The sequence below is a fragment of the Anomaloglossus baeobatrachus genome, chromosome 1 (genome assembly GCF_048569485.1).
Source record: "Anomaloglossus baeobatrachus isolate aAnoBae1 chromosome 1, aAnoBae1.hap1, whole genome shotgun sequence".
Classification (NCBI taxonomy): Eukaryota; Metazoa; Chordata; class Amphibia; order Anura; family Aromobatidae; genus Anomaloglossus; species Anomaloglossus baeobatrachus.
Window position 1 is genome coordinate 956,917,150 of NC_134353.1, and position 17,233 is coordinate 956,934,382.

Below are 17,233 nucleotides of genomic sequence, written 5' to 3' on the forward strand. Positions count from 1 at the left end.
GCCTCTCCCCCTGCCCTGTGTAGCCCCCCCATATCCCCCTCCTTATAGAAGCCTCCACAGCCTCTCCCCCTGCCCTGTGTAGCCCCCCATATCCCCCTCCTTATAGAGGCCTCCACAGCCCCTCCCCCTGCCCTGTGTAGCCCCCCATATCCCCCTCCTTATAGAAGCCTCCACAGCCTCTCCCCCTGCCCTGTGTAGTCCCCCATATCCCCTCCTTATAGAAGCCTCCACAGCCTCTCCCCCTGCCCTGTGTAGCCCCCCATATCCCCCTCCTTATTGAAGCCTCCACAGCCTCTCCCCCTGCCCTGTGTAGCCCCCCATATCCCCCTCCTTATAGAAGCCTCCACAGCCCCTCCCCCTGTCCTGTGTAGCCCTCCATATCCCCCTCCTTATAGAAGCCTCCACAGCCTCTCCCCCTGCCCTGTGTAGCCCCCATATCCCCTCCTTATAGAAGCCCCCACAGCCTCTCCCCCTGCCCTGTGTAGCCCCCATATCCCCTCCTTATAAAAGCCTCCACAGCCCCTCCCCCTGCCCTGTGTAGCCCCCCATATCCCCCTCTTTATAGAAGCCTCCACAGCCCCTCCCCCTGCCTTGTGTAGCCCCCCCATATCCCCCTCCTTATAGAAGCCTCTACAGTCTCTCCCCTGTGTAGCCCCCATATCCCCTCCTTATAGAAGCCCCCACAGCCTCTCCCCCTGCCCTGTGTAGCCCCCATATCCCCTCCTTATAAAAGCCTCCACAGCCCCTCCCCCTGCCCTGTGTAGCCCCCCATATCCCCCTCTTTATAGAAGCCTCCACAGCCCCTCCCCCTGCCTTGTGTAGCCCCCCCATATCCCCCTCCTTATAGAAGCCTCCACAGCCCCTCCCCTGTGTAGCCCCCATATCCCCTCCTTATAGAAGCCCCCACAGCCTCTCCCCCTGCCCTGTGTAGCCCCCATATCCCCTCCTTATAGAAGCCTCCACAGCCCCTCCCCCTGCCCTGTGTAGCCCCCCATATCCCCCTCTTTATAGAAGCCTCCACAGCCCCTCCCCCTGCCTTGTGTAGCCCCCCATATCCCCCTCCTTATAGAAGCCTCCACAGCCCCTCCCCCTGCCCTGTGTAGCCCCCATATCCCCTCCTTATAGAAGCCCCCACAGCCTCTCCCCCTGCCCTGTGTAGCCCCCCATATCCCCCTCCTTATAGAAGCCTCCACAGCCTCTCCCCCTGCCCTGTGTAGCCCCCCATATCCCCTCCTTATAGAAGCCTCCACAGCCTCTCCCCCTGCCCTGTGTAGCCCCCCCATATCCCCCTCCTTATAGAAGCCTCCACAGCCCCTCCCCCTGCCCTGTGTAGCCCCCCATATCCCCTCCTTATAGAAGCCTCCACAGCCCCTCCCCCTGCCCTGTGTAGCCCCCCATATCCCCTCCTTATAGAAGCCTCCACAGCCCCTCCCCCTGCCCTGTGTAGCCCCCCATATCCCCCTCCTTATAGAAGCCTCCACAGCCCCTCCCCCTGCCCTGTGTAGCCCCCCCCATATCCCCTCCTTATAGAAGCCTCCACAGCCTCTCCCCCTGCCCTGTGTAGCCCCCCATATCCCCTCCTTATAGAAGCCTCCACAGCCTCTCCCCCTGCCCTGTGTAGCCCCCCCATATCCCCCTCCTTATAGAAGCCTCCACAGCCCCTCCCCCTGCCCTGTGTAGCCCCCCATATCCCCTCCTTATAGAAGCCTCCACAGCCCCTCCCCCTGCCCTGTGTAGCCCCCCATATCCCCTCCTTATAGAAGCCTCCACAGCCCCTCCCCCTGCCCTGTGTAGCCCCCCATATCCCCCTCCTTATAGAAGCCTCCACAGCCTCTCCCCCTGCCCTGTGTAGCCCCCCCCATATCCCCTCCTTATAGAAGCCTCCACAGCCCCTCCCCCTGCCCTGTGTAGCCCCCCATATCCCCTCCTTATAGAAGCCTCCACAGCCCCTCCCCCTGCCCCGTGTAGCCCCCCATATCCCCTCCTTATAGAAGCCTCCACAGCCCCTCCCCCTGCCCTGTGTAGCCCCCCCATATCCCCTCCTTATAGAAGCCCCCACAGCCCCTCCCCCTGCCCTGTGTAGCCCCCCATATCCCCCTCCTTATAGAAGCCCCCACAGCCCCGTGCTGCAGCTTCAGGCCATTCCCTGTGAGATATACACGAGCTGCAGCCCCAAGAAATGACCGGAGGCAAAATCCAGTCTGAGAGGAAAGTTCTAGAACTAATGAGGAGCCGCTGAATCTTCTCCACCTCAGGGTCAGGATCCGTCCGCTCCGCCCCGCCCACAGTTCTGCCCCGCCCACAGCTCTGCCCCGCCCACAGCTCCGCCCCGCCCACAGCTCTGCACAGTCCTATCCCGCCCACAGCTCGTCCCAGCCCGAGTACTGCCCCCGCCCACAGCTCTGCCCCGCCCACAGCTCTCCCCGCCCACAGCTCTGCACAGCCCGAGCAGTGCTCCGCCCACAGCTATGCCCCGCCGTTTCCGGTGACGTCATCCCCTCAGGAAATCAGCTCCAGACTCTCCAGCGCATGGGCATTAGAGCAGTGTTAGAGGAGGAGGAAGCGGAGAGCGGAGGAGCCGGAGTCCGAGCCCTCAGCACAAGAGGCGGCCCCCGCTGCCTGCCCCGGGAAACCCCGCACATCCCCTCCGCTACATCCCAGCAGAAGAAGCGGCCTCATTGCTGCAGCTGTGAGTGTCCCCGGCTCCTCTGTGCAGGGGCAGCGCGGGCTGTAGAGACGGGGACTCCTCTGTGACCTGTGGAGGGGAGCGCGGCCATCACTGAGGGGTCCCGGAGTGTGTGTGACCTGTGGGGGGTCATCACTGAGGGGTCCCGGAGTGTGTGTGACCTGTGGGGGGTCATCACTGAGGGGTCCCGGAGTGTGTGTGACCTGTGGGGGGCCATCACTGAGGGGTCCCGGAGTGTGTGTGACCTGTGGGGGGCCATCACTGAGGGGTCCCGGAGTGTGTGTGACCTGTGGGGGGAGCGCGGCCATCACTGAGGGGTCCCGGAGTGTGTGTGACCTGTGGGGGGCCATCACTGAGGGGTCCCGGAGTGTGTGTGACCTGTGGGGGGCCATCACTGAGGGGTCCCGGAGTGTGTGTGACCTGTGGGGGGAGCGCGGCCATCACTGAGGGGTCCCGGAGTGTGTGTGACCTGTGGGGGGCCATCACTGAGGGGTCCCGGAGTGTGTGTGACCTGTGGGGGGCCATCACTGAGGGGTCCCGGAGTGTGTGTGACCTGTGGGGGGCCATCACTGAGGGGTCCCGGAGTGTGTGTGACCTGTGGGGGGCCATCACTGAGGGGTCCCGGAGTGTGTGTGACCTGTGGGGGGCCATCACTGAGGGGTCCCGGAGTGTGTGTGACCTGTGGGGGGCCATCACTGAGGGGTCCCGGAGTGTGTGTGACCTGTGGGGGGCCATCACTGAGGGGTCCCGGAGTGTGTGTGACCTGTGGGGGGCCATCACTGAGGGGTCCCGGAGTGTGTGTGACCTGTGGGGGGCCATCACTGAGGGGTCCCGGAGTGTGTGTGACCTGTGGGGGGCCATCACTGAGGGGTCCCGGAGTGTGTGTGACCTGTGGGGGGCCATCACTGAGGGGTCCCGGAGTGTGTGTGTGACCTGTGGGGAGCGCGGCCATCACTGAGGGGTCCCGGAGTGTGTGTGACCTGTGGGGGGCCATCACTGAGGGGTCCCGGAGTGTGTGTGACCTGTGGGGGGGTCATCACTGAGGGGTCCCGGAGTGTGTGTGACCTGTGGGGGGTCATCACTGAGGGGTCCCGGAGTGTGTGTGACCTGTGGGGGGCCATCACTGAGGGGTCCCGGAGTGTGTCTGACACTCCTGAGAAATGCAGTGTGTGCTCACAGGGACTCTATTGATTGATCTGTCCTCTATTTATCCTCATATCTATCAATAATATTATTTATTCATTTATGTAGCGCTATTAATTCTACAGCGCCTTACATACATTGTGAGTCCCAATGGGGACAGTGTTGCCAATCTAGAGTCCCTATCTGTATGTCTTTGGAGTGTGGGAGGAAACCAGAGAACCCTGGGGAGACCCACGCAAACACAGGGAGAACATACAAACTCCTTGCAGATGGTGTCCTTGGTGGGATTTGAACCCAGGACCCCAGCGCTGCAAGACTGCAGTGCTAACCACTGTGCCGCCTTATCTACCCCTCTATCTATCGACCCACCCCTCTATCTATCGACCCACCCCTCTATCTATCGACCCCACCCCCTCTATCTATCGACCCACCCCTCTATCTATCGACCCACCCCCTCTATCTATCGACCCACCCCCTCTATCTATCGACCCACCCCCTCTATCTATCGACCCACCCCCTCTATCTATCGACCCACCCCCTCTATCTATCGACCCACCCCCTCTATCTATCGACCCACCCCCTCTATCTATCGACCCACCCCCTCTATCTATCGACCCACCCCCTCTATCTATCGACCCACCCCCTCTATCTATCGACCCACCCCCTCTATCTATCGACCCACCCCCTCTATCTATCGACCCACCCCCTCTATCTATCGACCCACCCCTCTATCTATCGACCCACCCCTCTATCTATCGACCCACCCCTCTATCTATCGACCCACCCCCTCTATCTATCGACCCACCCCCTCTATCTATCGACCCACCCCCTCTATCTATCGACCCACCCCCTCTATCTATCGACCACACCCCCTCTATCTATCGACCCACCCCCTCTATCTATCGACCCACCCCCTCTATCTATCGACCCACCCCCTCTATCTATCGACCCACCCCCTCTATCTATCGACCCACCCCCTCTATCTATCGACCCACCCCCTCTATCTATCGACCCACCCCCTCTATCTATCGACCCACCCCCTCTATCTATCGACCCACCCCCTCTATCTATCGACCCACCCCCTCTATCTATCGACCCACCCCCTCTATCTATCGACCCACCCCCTCTATCTATCGACCCACCCCCTCTATCTATCGACCCACCCCCTCTATCTATCGACCCACCCCCTCTATCTATCGACCCACCCCCTCTATCTATCGACCCACCCCCTCTATCTATCGACCCACCCCCTCTATCTATCGACCCACCCCCTCTATCTATCGACCCACCCCCTCTATCTATCGACCCACCCCCTCTATCTATCGACCCACCCCCTCTATCTATCGACCCACCCCCTCTATCTATCGACCCACCCCCTCTATCTATCGACCCACCCCCTCTATCTATCGACCCACCCCCTCTATCTATCGACCCACCCCCCTCTATCTATCGACCCACCCCCCTCTATCTATCGACCCACCCCCTCTATCTATCGACCCACCCCCTCTATCTATCGACCCACCCCCTCTATCTATCGACCCACCCCCTCTATCTATCGACCCACCCCCTCTATCTATCGACCCACCCCCTCTATCTATCGACCCACCCCCTCTATCTATCGACCCACCCCCTCTATCTATCGACCCACCCCCTCTATCTATCGACCCACCCCCTCTATCTATCGACCCACCCCCTCTATCTATCGACCCACCCCCTCTATCTATCGACCCACCCCCTCTATCTATCGACCCACCCCCTCTATCTATCGACCCACCCCCTCTATCTATCGACCCACCCCCTCTATCTATCGACCCACCCCCTCTATCTATCGACCCACCCCCTCTATCTATCGACCCACCCCCTCTATCTATCGACCCACCCCCTCTATCTATCGACCCACCCCCTCTATCTATCGACCCACCCCCTCTATCTATCGACCCACCCCCTCTATCTATCGACCCACCCCCTCTATCTATCGACCCACCCCCTCTATCTATCGACCCACCCCCTCTATCTATCGACCCACCCCCTCTATCTATCGACCCACCCCCTCTATCTATCGACCCACCCCCTCTATCTATCGACCCACCCCCTCTATCTATCGACCCACCCCCTCTATCTATCGACCCACCCCCTCTATCTATCGACCCACCCCCTCTATCTATCGACCCACCCCCTCTATCTATCGACCCACCCCCTCTATCTATCGACCCACCCCCTCTATCTATCGACCCACCCCCTCTATCTATCGACCCACCCCCTCTATCTATCGACCCACCCCCTCTATCTATCGACCCACCCCCTCTATCTATCGACCCACCCCCTCTATCTATCGACCCACCCCCTCTATCTATCGACCCACCCCCTCTATCTATCGACCCACCCCCTCTATCTATCGACCCACCCCCTCTATCTATCGACCCACCCCCTCTATCTATCGACCCACCCCCTCTATCTATCGACCCACCCCCTCTATCTATCGACCCACCCCCTCTATCTATCGACCCACCCCCTCTATCTATCGACCCACCCCCTCTATCTATCGACCCACCCCCTCTATCTATCGACCCACCCCCTCTATCTATCGACCCACCCCCTCTATCTATCGACCCACCCCCTCTATCTATCGACCCACCCCCTCTATCTATCGACCCACCCCCTCTATCTATCGACCCACCCCCTCTATCTATCGACCCACCCCCTCTATCTATCGACCCACCCCCTCTATCTATCGACCCACCCCCTCTATCTATCGACCCACCCCCTCTATCTATCGACCCACCCCCTCTATCTATCGACCCACCCCCTCTATCTATCGACCCACCCCCTCTATCTATCGACCCACCCCCTCTATCTATCGACCCACCCCCTCTATCTATCGACCCACCCCCTCTATCTATCGACCCACCCCCTCTATCTATCGACCCACCCCCTCTATCTATCGACCCACCCCCTCTATCTATCGACCCACCCCCTCTATCTATCGACCCACCCCCTCTATCTATCGACCCACCCCCTCTATCTATCGACCCACCCCCTCTATCTATCGACCCACCCCCTCTATCTATCGACCCACCCCCTCTATCTATCGACCCACCCCCTCTATCTATCGACCCACCCCCTCTATCTATCGACCCACCCCCTCTATCTATCGACCCACCCCCTCTATCTATCGACCCACCCCCTCTATCTATCGACCCACCCCCTCTATCTATCGACCCACCCCCTCTATCTATCGACCCACCCCCTCTATCTATCGACCCACCCCCTCTATCTATCGACCCACCCCCTCTATCTATCGACCCACCCCCTCTATCTATCGACCCACCCCCTCTATCTATCGACCCACCCCCTCTATCTATCGACCCACCCCCTCTATCTATCGACCCACCCCCTCTATCTATCGACCCACCCCCTCTATCTATCGACCCACCCCCTCTATCTATCGACCCACCCCCTCTATCTATCGACCCACCCCCTCTATCTATCGACCCACCCCCTCTATCTATCGACCCACCCCCTCTATCTATCGACCCACCCCCTCTATCTATCGACCCACCCCCTCTATCTATCGACCCACCCCCTCTATCTATCGACCCACCCCCTCTATCTATCGACCCACCCCCTCTATCTATCGACCCACCCCCTCTATCTATCGACCCACCCCCTCTATCTATCGACCCACCCCCTCTATCTATCGACCCACCCCCTCTATCTATCGACCCACCCCCTCTATCTATCGACCCACCCCCTCTATCTATCGACCCACCCCCTCTATCTATCGACCCACCCCCTCTATCTATCGACCCACCCCCTCTATCTATCGACCCACCCCCTCTATCTATCGACCCACCCCCTCTATCTATCGACCCACCCCCTCTATCTATCGACCCACCCCCTCTATCTATCGACCCACCCCCTCTATCTATCGACCCACCCCCTCTATCTATCGACCCACCCCCTCTATCTATCGACCCACCCCCTCTATCTATCGACCCACCCCCTCTATCTATCGACCCACCCCCTCTATCTATCGACCCACCCCCTCTATCTATCGACCCACCCCCTCTATCTATCGACCCACCCCCTCTATCTATCGACCCACCCCCTCTATCTATCGACCCACCCCCTCTATCTATCGACCCACCCCCTCTATCTATCGACCCACCCCCTCTATCTATCGACCCACCCCCTCTATCTATCGACCCACCCCCTCTATCTATCGACCCACCCCCTCTATCTATCGACCCACCCCCTCTATCCCTCTAGGAAATGACTTTTTTTTTCTCTTTTTCAACATGCTTTTTCTTTGTCGCTCCATTAGGAGACCCAGACAATTGGGTGTATAGCTTCTGCCTCCGGAGGCCACACAAAGTATTACACTTTAAAAACTGTAACCCCTCCCCTCTGCCTATACACCCTCCCGTGGATCACGGGCTCCTCAGTTTTATGCTTTGTGTGGAAGGAGGCACACATCCACTCATGCATTCTCATTTTAGTTATATCGGTTGGAAGAAAAGAGGGCCCCCACGGGGCCCCTGGCATGTTCCCTTCTCACCCCACTATGTCGGCGGTGTTGTTAAGGTTGAGGTACCCATTGCGGGTACAAAGGCCGGAGCCTCATGCTGTCTCCTTCACCATCCCTTAGCGGCTCTGGGAGAAGTGGGATCCTGAGCGGTCATCCATTTACTGGGACCGTGCTCCCTCCGCAGCCCCTGTGGGAATCTGCCGGACCGGAGTCTATTCAACCTCAGGGACCGGGCCCTGCAACTCTAAGGTACTCTGTGTCCCCATTGGGGACTGTGCAGGGAGCGCACCTTCCTCCCGGATGCTGCGGCAGCTGCTGAATTGAGAAGGCCGGCGGACTTCCGCGCCGACCGTGCCTGCTTGTCAGGCGCGGTCTTAAATTTAGTCCCCGGCTTCAGCGCGGCCTAGTCGCAAAAATCCCGCCCCCGGGCCTGCCTGTCAGGGGTAAGGGCGGGACTGCCGACCTGACGTCGGATGTGAGGGCTGGAGCATCCTGCATGTTTCCTCCCCCCTCACTGATCACTGTGGGGACCCCAGATTCCCGCACTTTCCTGGCGCCGCCCACGGCTCCACTCCTCCCCTGAGAGCTCCGGCAGCCTTTTTTTGGGCATTCTGCCGGTGGAGGATTCTCAGGAACAGCTCTGCAGCTCCAGGGGACCTAAGACAGGGAATCTGGAGGACACACACACGCCGCTTGTTAGCGGTCGGTAAGCCACACCGGTCACCCGGTGCTGGTCCCCCCTAGGGTGCCGGAATAGATACATATTTATATATATATTTCTGTTCGGTCGGGCTGTATACCCTTTTTTGCCCATATACCCTCAGTGATCATTCTCCTAGGAGACAACAGCATGTCGTCCACAAGGAGCAAAGCTGCTAAGGCACAGGGTTTTTTTGCGGCCTGTACCTCTTGTGGGACTATGTTACCTGCGGGTTCCACCTACCCTCACTGTGAGCAATGCTCGACCCCTGTTTCGCTTGCTCAGCCGGAGCCTCAGTCACTAGTGGGCCCCTCGGCTCATGTAGACCCCCCTGCTCTCCCTGTCCAGGCGTCAGGGACAGAGTTCGCCTCTTTTGCTGAGAAACTCTGAGTCACTTTCACATTCCATGGCTCAGTCTATGGACAAATGGTCTGCCAAGCTGCTAGAAGCTTTGCAGTCCAGACCGGTCCTTACACAGGCCCCGGCTCCTGTTGGATCGTCGCCTCCAGGCCCCTCTCGGTCCGCGCCGCAGCGCGCTCCCAGGTTGGGCCCTAGGTCCCACGTGGAGGACTCCGGCCCAGACCACAGTCCTAGACCGGCTAAGCGGGCTCGCTGGGAATCTTCCCCGACTTCTTCACGCTGCTCGGGTTCCCAGCTTGAGGACTCTCTGGAGGACGAGGCGGACGTAGCAGCCCAGGGCTCTGACCCTGACGTCGCCCTTAACCTTGATACACCTGAAGGGGACGCCTTAGTGAATGATCTTATCTCGTCCATCAACCAGGTGTTGGATCTCTCTCCCCCGCCTCCTCCTATAGAGCAGTCGGCGTCTCAGCAGGAGAAACACCAGTTTCGGTTCCCCAAACGTACACGTAGTGCGTTTTTCGATCACTCTAACTTCAGAGATGCTGTCCAGAAGCCCAGAGCGGTTACGGACAAGCGCTTTACTAAGCGCCTCACTGACACGCGTTGCCCCTTCCCCTCTGAAGTCGTTAAGGGTTGGGCTCAATGTCCCAAGGTGGATCCTCCAGTCTCTAGATTGGCGGCTAGATCTGTGGTATCGGTTGCAGATGGCTCATCGCTAAAGGATGCCACTGACAGGCAGATAGAGCTCCTGGTGAAGTCCATCTATGAGGCCACGGGCGTGTCTTTTGCCCCGGCCTTTGCAGCCGTGTGGGCACTCCAAGCTATCTCAGCTTGTCTGGCTGAGATTAATGCTGTCACGCGTAATTCTGCTCCGCAAGTTGCGTCTTTGACTTCTCAAGCGTCAGCTTTTTCTTCCTACGCCATGAACGCAGTCCTAGACTCTGCTAGCCGTACAGCTGTGGCATCCGCTAACTCTGTGGCAGTCCGCAGGGCCATGTGGCTGCGCGAATGGCAGGCAGACTCGGCCTCCAAGAGGTTCTTAACCGGTTTGCCGTTTTCTGGCGAACGCTTGTTTGGCGAACGATTGGATGAGATTATTAAGGAATCCAAGGGAAAGGACTCCTCCTTACCCCAGTCCAAACCTAAGAGACCTCAGCAACGAAAAATACAATCGAGGTTTCGGTCCTTTCGTCCCTCCGCCAAGCCCCAATCCTCTTCGTCCAGCAGGCCGGAGAAAGGCCAGAGGAACTCCTATGCGTGGCGGTCCAAGTCACGCCCCCAAAAGGCCGCTGGAGGCACTGCCTCCAAGGCGGCCTCCTCATGACTCTCGGCATCCCCTAGCCGCATCCTCGGTCGGTGGCAGGCTCTCCCGCTTTGGCGACGCCTGGTGGCCACATGTTCAAGACCGATGGGTGAGAGACATTCTGTCTCACGGTTACAGGATAGAGTTCAGCTCTCGTCCTGCGGCTCGTTTCTTCATAACCTCTCCGCCCCCCCGCTCAGGCGACGCACTTTTTCAGGCAGTGGACGCTCTGAAGACAGGAGTTGTGACTCCCGTTCCCCTTCAGGAACGTGGTCGTGGCTTTTACTCCAACTTGTTCGTGGTGCCAAAAAAGGACGGATCATTCCGTCCCGTTCTGGACCTCAAGCTGCTCAACAGACATGCGAGAACCAGACGGTTTCGGATGGAATCCCTCCGCTCGGTCATCGCCTCGATGTCACAAGGAGACTTCCTAGCATCGATCGACATCAAGGATGCTTATCTCCACATGCCAATCGCACCCGAACATCAACGCTTCTTGCGTTTCGCCATCGGGGACGAACACCTTCAGTTCGTGGCATTGCCTTTCGGCCTGGCGACAGCCCCACGGGTTTTCACCAAAGTCATGGCATCCGTCGTGGCGGTCCTACACTCTCAGGGCCACTCGGTGATTCCCTACTTAGACGATCTCCTAGTCAGGGCCCCTTCTCGGGTGGCGTGTCAACACAGCCTTACCGTTGCTCTGACGACTCTCCAGCAGTTCGGGTGGATCATCAACTTCCCGAAATCCAAGTTGACACCGACCCAATCACTGACTTACCTCGGGATGGAGTTTCATACACAGTCAGCGGTAGTCAAGCTACCGCGGGACAAACAGATTTCTCTGCAGGCAGGGGTGCAATCACTTCTTCGGAGTCAGTCACACCCCTTAAGGCGCCTCATGCACTTCCTGGGGAAAATGGTGGCAGCGATGGAGGCAGTGCCGTTCGTGCAATTCCATCTACGGCCACTCCAATGGGACATTCTCCGCAAATGGGACAGGAGGTCGGCTTCCCTCGACAGGAACGTCTCTTTCCCTTGCAACCAAGACGTCACTTCAGTGGTGGCTCCTTCCCAATTCTCTATCGCAGGGAAAATCCTTCCTACCCCAACCTGGGCTGTGGTCACCACGGACGCGAGCCTGTCAGGGTGGGGAGCGGTTTTTCTGCACCACAGGGCTCAGGGAACCTGGACTCCGATAGTCTTCCCTTCAGATCAATGTTCTGGAGATAAGGGCAGTGTATCTAGCCCTATTGGCTTTTCATCGGTGGCTGGAGGGCAGGCAGATCCGTATCCAGTCGGACAACGCCACTGCCGTCGCATACATCAACCACCAAGGCGGCACTCGCAGTCGTCAAGCCTTCCAGGAAGTCCGTCGGATTCTGCAGTGGGTGGAGGCCACAGCCTCCACCATCTCCGCAGTTCACAAACCGGGCGTAGAAAACTGGGAAGCAGATTTTCTCAGTCGTCAGGGCATGGATGCGGGGGAATGGTCTCTGCACCCAGAAGTGTTTCGAGAGATCTGTCGCCGCTGGGGAACGCCGGACGTCGATCTCATGGCGTCACGGCACAACAACAAAGTCCCGGCATTCATGGCACGGTCTCAGGATCACAGAGTTCTGGCGGCGGACGCTTTAGTTCAGGATTGGTCGCAGTTTCGACTGCCTTATGTGTTTCCTCCTCTGGCGATGCTGCCCAGAGTGTTACGCAAGATCAGGTCCGACTGCCGTCGCGCCATTCTCGTCGCTCCAGACTGGCCGAGGCGGTCGTGGTATCCGGATCTGTGGCATCTCACGGTGGGTCAACCGTGGGCGCTTCCAGACCGCCCAGACTTGCTGTCACAAGGCCCATTTTTCCATCTGAATTCTGTGGCCCTCAACCTGACTGTGTGGCCATTGAGTCCTGGCTCCTAGCGTCTTCAGGGTTATCTCAGGATGTTATTGCCACCATGAGACAGGCCAGGAAGCCAACGTCCGCCAAGATCTATTACAGGTCTTGGCAAATCTTCTTATCCTGGTGCTCTGATAACTGTTTTCCTCCATGGCCGTTTGCCTTACCCACTTTTCTTTCATTCCTTCAATCCGGAATGGACAAGGGTTTGTCACTCGGCTCTCTCAAGGACCAAGTATCGGCGCTCTCCGTATTTTTTCAAAAGCGCCTAGCCAGGCTTCCGCAGGTCCGCACGTTCCTGCAGGGAGTTTGCCACATAGTCCCACCTTACAAGCGTCCGCTAGAACCCTGGGATCTTAACAGGGTGCTAATGGCTCTTCAGAAACCACCTTTCGAGCCGCTGCGGGATGTCTCTTTATCACGTCTTTCGCAGAAGCTGGCCTTTCTAGTGGCAGTTACATCACTCCGGAGAGTGTCTGAGCTTGCAGCGCTGTCATGCAAAGCCCCCTTCCTGGTGTTTCACCAGGATAAGGTGGTTCTGCGTCCGGTCCCGGAATTTCTCCCTAAGGTGGTATCTCCTTTTCATCTCAATCAGGATATCTCCTTGCCTTCATTTTGCCCTAATCCAATTCACCAATGTGAAAAGGATTTGCACTCGTTGGATCTGGTGAGAGCACTCCGGCTCTACGTGTCTCGCACGGCGCCCCTGCGTCGTTCAGATGCGCTCTTTGTCCTTGTCGCTGGCCAGCGTAAGGGTTCGCAGGCTTCCAAGTCAACCTTGGCTCGGTGGATCAAGGAACCGATTCTCGAAGCCTACCGTTCTTCTGGGCTTCAGATTCCTTCAGGGCTGAAAGCCCATTCTACCAGAGCCGTGGGTGCGTCCTGGGCATTGCGGCACCGGGCTACGGCTCAGCAGGTGTGTCAGGCAGCTACGTGGTCTAGTCTGCACACTTTCACGAAACACTATCAAGTGCATACCTATGCTTCGGCAGACGCCAGTCTCTGTAGGCGAGTCCTTCAGGCGGCGGTTGCCCACCTGTAAGAGGGGGCCGTTCCGGCTCTTTTTTTTTTATTGAGCTATTCTTTTACCCACCCAGGGACTGCTCTTGGACGTCCCAATTGTCTGGGTCTCCCAATGGAGCGACAAAGAAGAAGGGAATTTTGTTTACTTACCGTAAATTCCTTTTCTTCTAGCTCCTATTGGGAGACCCAGCACCCGCCCCTGTTCCCTTCGGGCTGGTTGTTCTTTTGTGTACACATGTTGTTCATGTTGAATTGTTCTTTTCGTTCATGGTTTTCAGGTCTCCGAACATCCTTCGGATTGAATTTACCCTAGACCAATTTATAAGTTTTCTCCTTCCTGCTTTTGCACCAAAACTGAGGAGCCCGTGATCCACAGGAGGGTGTATAGGCAGAGGGGAGGGGTTACACTTTTTAAAGTGTAATACTTTGTGTGGCCTCCGGAGGCAGAAGCTATACACCCAATTGTCTGGGTCTCCCAATAGGAGCTAGAAGAAAAGGAATTTACGGTAAGTAAACAAAATTCCCTTCATTTGTAAAAAAACGGAGGGTCCAACCAGTGGCAACAACGCATGCGGTTTTCTCATGAGTTTTGGTGCGGTTTTTTACCGCAGGTGCGGTAACCTTCAACTCCCAGAAGTTTCTCAAGAAATTTTCTTAAGAAAAATCACTTTTCTAGTGCGCACAAAGCCTAAAGCCGGACATTTTTAGGACCAAGAGTAAAGCCTGCTTTACACGTTTCAATTTGTCGTGCAATCGCATTTGCGGTCGCACCCGCCCCCATCGTTTGTGCGGCACAGGCAATTTCTTGCCCGTGTCGCACAATGCTGTAACCCCCGTCACACGTACTTACCTTCCAAACGACCTCGCTGTGGTCGGCGAACATCCACTTCCTGAAGGGGGAGGGACGGTCGACGTCACAGCGACGTCACACAGCGGCCGGCCAATAGAAGCGGAGGGGCGGAGATGAGCGGGACGTAAACATCCCGCCCACCTCCTTCCTTCAGCATTGCCGGCGGCGGCAGGTAAGCTGTGTTCATCGTTCCCAGGGTGTCACACGGAGCGATGTGTGCTGCCCCGGGTACGATGAACTGAACGTGCGATTTTTAGAAAATGAACGACGTGTCAGCGATGAACGAGATGGTGAGTATTTCTGCGCTTTCATAGCTATCATACGATATAAGTAACGAGGCCGGATGTGCGTCACTTACAACGTGACCCCGCCGACATCTATATCATAGCGTGTAAAGCCCGCTTTAAATGTTACAATCGCCCGATCTGCTGCACAGTCTCCTCCTCAGATCGGGGTCAGTTGGAGCCGGCAGAGAAGAGGGAAGACAACATCTGCACTTTATCGTCTCCAATTATTTCCCTTTTGTTATCTTAAGTTATTTTTTTGTGTTTTTCCTTTTTTCATTGATTTTTGTTATCTCATCCTCTTTCCAATAAAGCATCTTCTTCTGTCATTTTCTTTTGATTTTTTTCTGATTGACCCATAAACGATGAATAAGGACGAAGACCAAATTATGGAGAAGATATTAAACCTGAGTCTGGAGATAATCCTCCATCTTACTGGAGAGGTGAGAGGCTCTGATGTCATCACATTACACCATTATCTATGGGGATAACAGAGGATATGACCGGGGAGGTGAGAGGCTCTGATGTCATCACATTACATCATTATCTATGGGGATAACCGAGGATATGACCGGGGAGGTGAGAGGCTCTGATGTCATCACATTACATCATTATCTATGGGGATAACAGAGGATATGACCGGGGAGGTGAGAGGTTCTGATGTCATCACATTACATCATTATCTATGGGAATAAGGCTACATTCACATGATCTTTCCGTTTTTGTGGGCCGCAAAAAACGGTCCGTTTTTTTCACGGATTCATCCGTGTGACATCTGTTCCGTATAGGTCCGTGTGCCATCCGTATGCCTTCCATTTTTTTTTTGCGGACCGCAAAAAACTGAAGCAGAAAGAAAGGTAAATAGATGAGTAGATATAGAGGTGAATAGATATAGAGACAGAGGGGGGTGAATGTATAGAGATAGATGAGAAAGACATATATAATGTCCCACCCCCCTGCATATTCTAAGCTGGCACCCTTTTTGTGACTTTCATGTGGCACTAAAGGGTGCTTAGCCTTGTAGTTGCCCAAAAAATATATAATAAAAAAATGACGTGGGGTCCCCCCTATCTTTTGTAGCCAGCTAGGGTAAAGCAGATGGCTGCAGCCTGCAAACCACAGCTGGCAGCTTCACCTTGGCTGGTAATCCAAAACAGAGGGCACCCCACGCTGTTATTTTAAATTAAATAATAAATAAATAATTTAAAACCAAAAACACGGGGTCCCCCCCCAAATTGGATCACCAGCCAAGGTAAAGCGGACAGCTGTGGTCTGGTATTCTCAGACTAGGGAGGTCCACTGTTATTGGACACTTCCCAGCCTAAAAATAGAAGACCACAGCCACTCCAGAAGTGGCGCATCCATTAGACGTGCCAATCCTGGTGCTTTGCCCCAACTCATCCTATTGCCCTTGTTAAGTGGCAAATGGGGTAATATATGGGGTTGATGTCAGATGTGTAATGTCACCTGGCATTAGTGATGTCACGTGTCTATTAGATACCTGACACCACGAACCTAGTCAGTAATAAAAAATAGACAAAAAAAGTTTTATTTGAAAAAAACACTTGCCACATTTCCCTCTTTCACCAATTTATTGAAAAGAACAATCAAATCCGGGTTCGGCGTAATCCAATAAGGGGGTCCCACGACAATCCATACCATAGTCACTGTCCCAGTCAATGAAGAACAGCATGTTCCCCATTGGCTGGGAGAGTAATGCAGTGACCTGAGCTAACCTCAATAGGTCAGCCCAGTTTACTGCAGGGGATGAGTGCTGCTGTCAGGAGGTTAGATGAGATCATTACCTGCTGTGACGATCTCCTGCTCTCCTGACGTCAGCGCTGTCACTGACTTCTATGCCCTCCACGTTCACAGCGAAGAATCGCGGGAGATCGTGACGTCACCGCTAGTCAGGCTCAGGCCACCCGCGAGACTTGATGTGAGAACGCGGCGGGCAATGGAAGGCAGTGACAGCGCTGACGTCAGGAGGATAGGAGATCGTCACAGCAGGTAATGATCTCATCTAACCTCCTGACAGCAGCGCTCGTCATCCTCGCGGATGCTCAGTGTGAGAAGCTGCTGATACTGCAGTGCGGGCAGCCGCGGGGCTGGCAGGGAGCAGGACACAGACTGCACGGGCACCCGACGAAGGTCACACGGAAGTGCTTCCGTGCGGCTTCCAAGGATTTTGGAAGCCCATTGACTTGTATTGAGTCACGGTCCGTTATTGCGGAACAAAACAGGACATGTTCCATAATAACGGAGCGGACATACAGCATCCGATGTGGTTTTTTTGTAGGATCAGATGCATACGGAAGTTCTTCCGTGTCCCATCCGATCCTACACAAAAGACATTAAAAAGATGGTCCTGTCCGTGGGTCCGCAAAAAAACAGGAACTGACCAGGACAAACTGAACGGTCATGTGAATGAGCCCTTACAGATTATATGACCGGGGAGGTGAGAGG

At 56.1% G+C, this 17,233-nt stretch overlaps 1 protein-coding gene across 1 annotated transcript in view; it reads left to right on the forward strand.

Moving 5' to 3' along the window:
• Window positions 1-2,514: 2,514 nt before the first annotated feature.
• Window positions 2,515-17,233, forward strand: part of LOC142261093 (uncharacterized) — a 111,880-nt gene continuing 97,161 nt past the window's right edge. Inside the window, exons 1-2 of the mRNA XM_075332098.1 lie at window positions 2,515-2,689; window positions 15,142-15,210. Of these exons, the coding sequence (XP_075188213.1) occupies window positions 15,157-15,210 (54 nt within the window). The 5' untranslated portion in view covers window positions 2,515-2,689; window positions 15,142-15,156. The remainder of the gene's footprint in view (window positions 2,690-15,141; window positions 15,211-17,233) is intronic.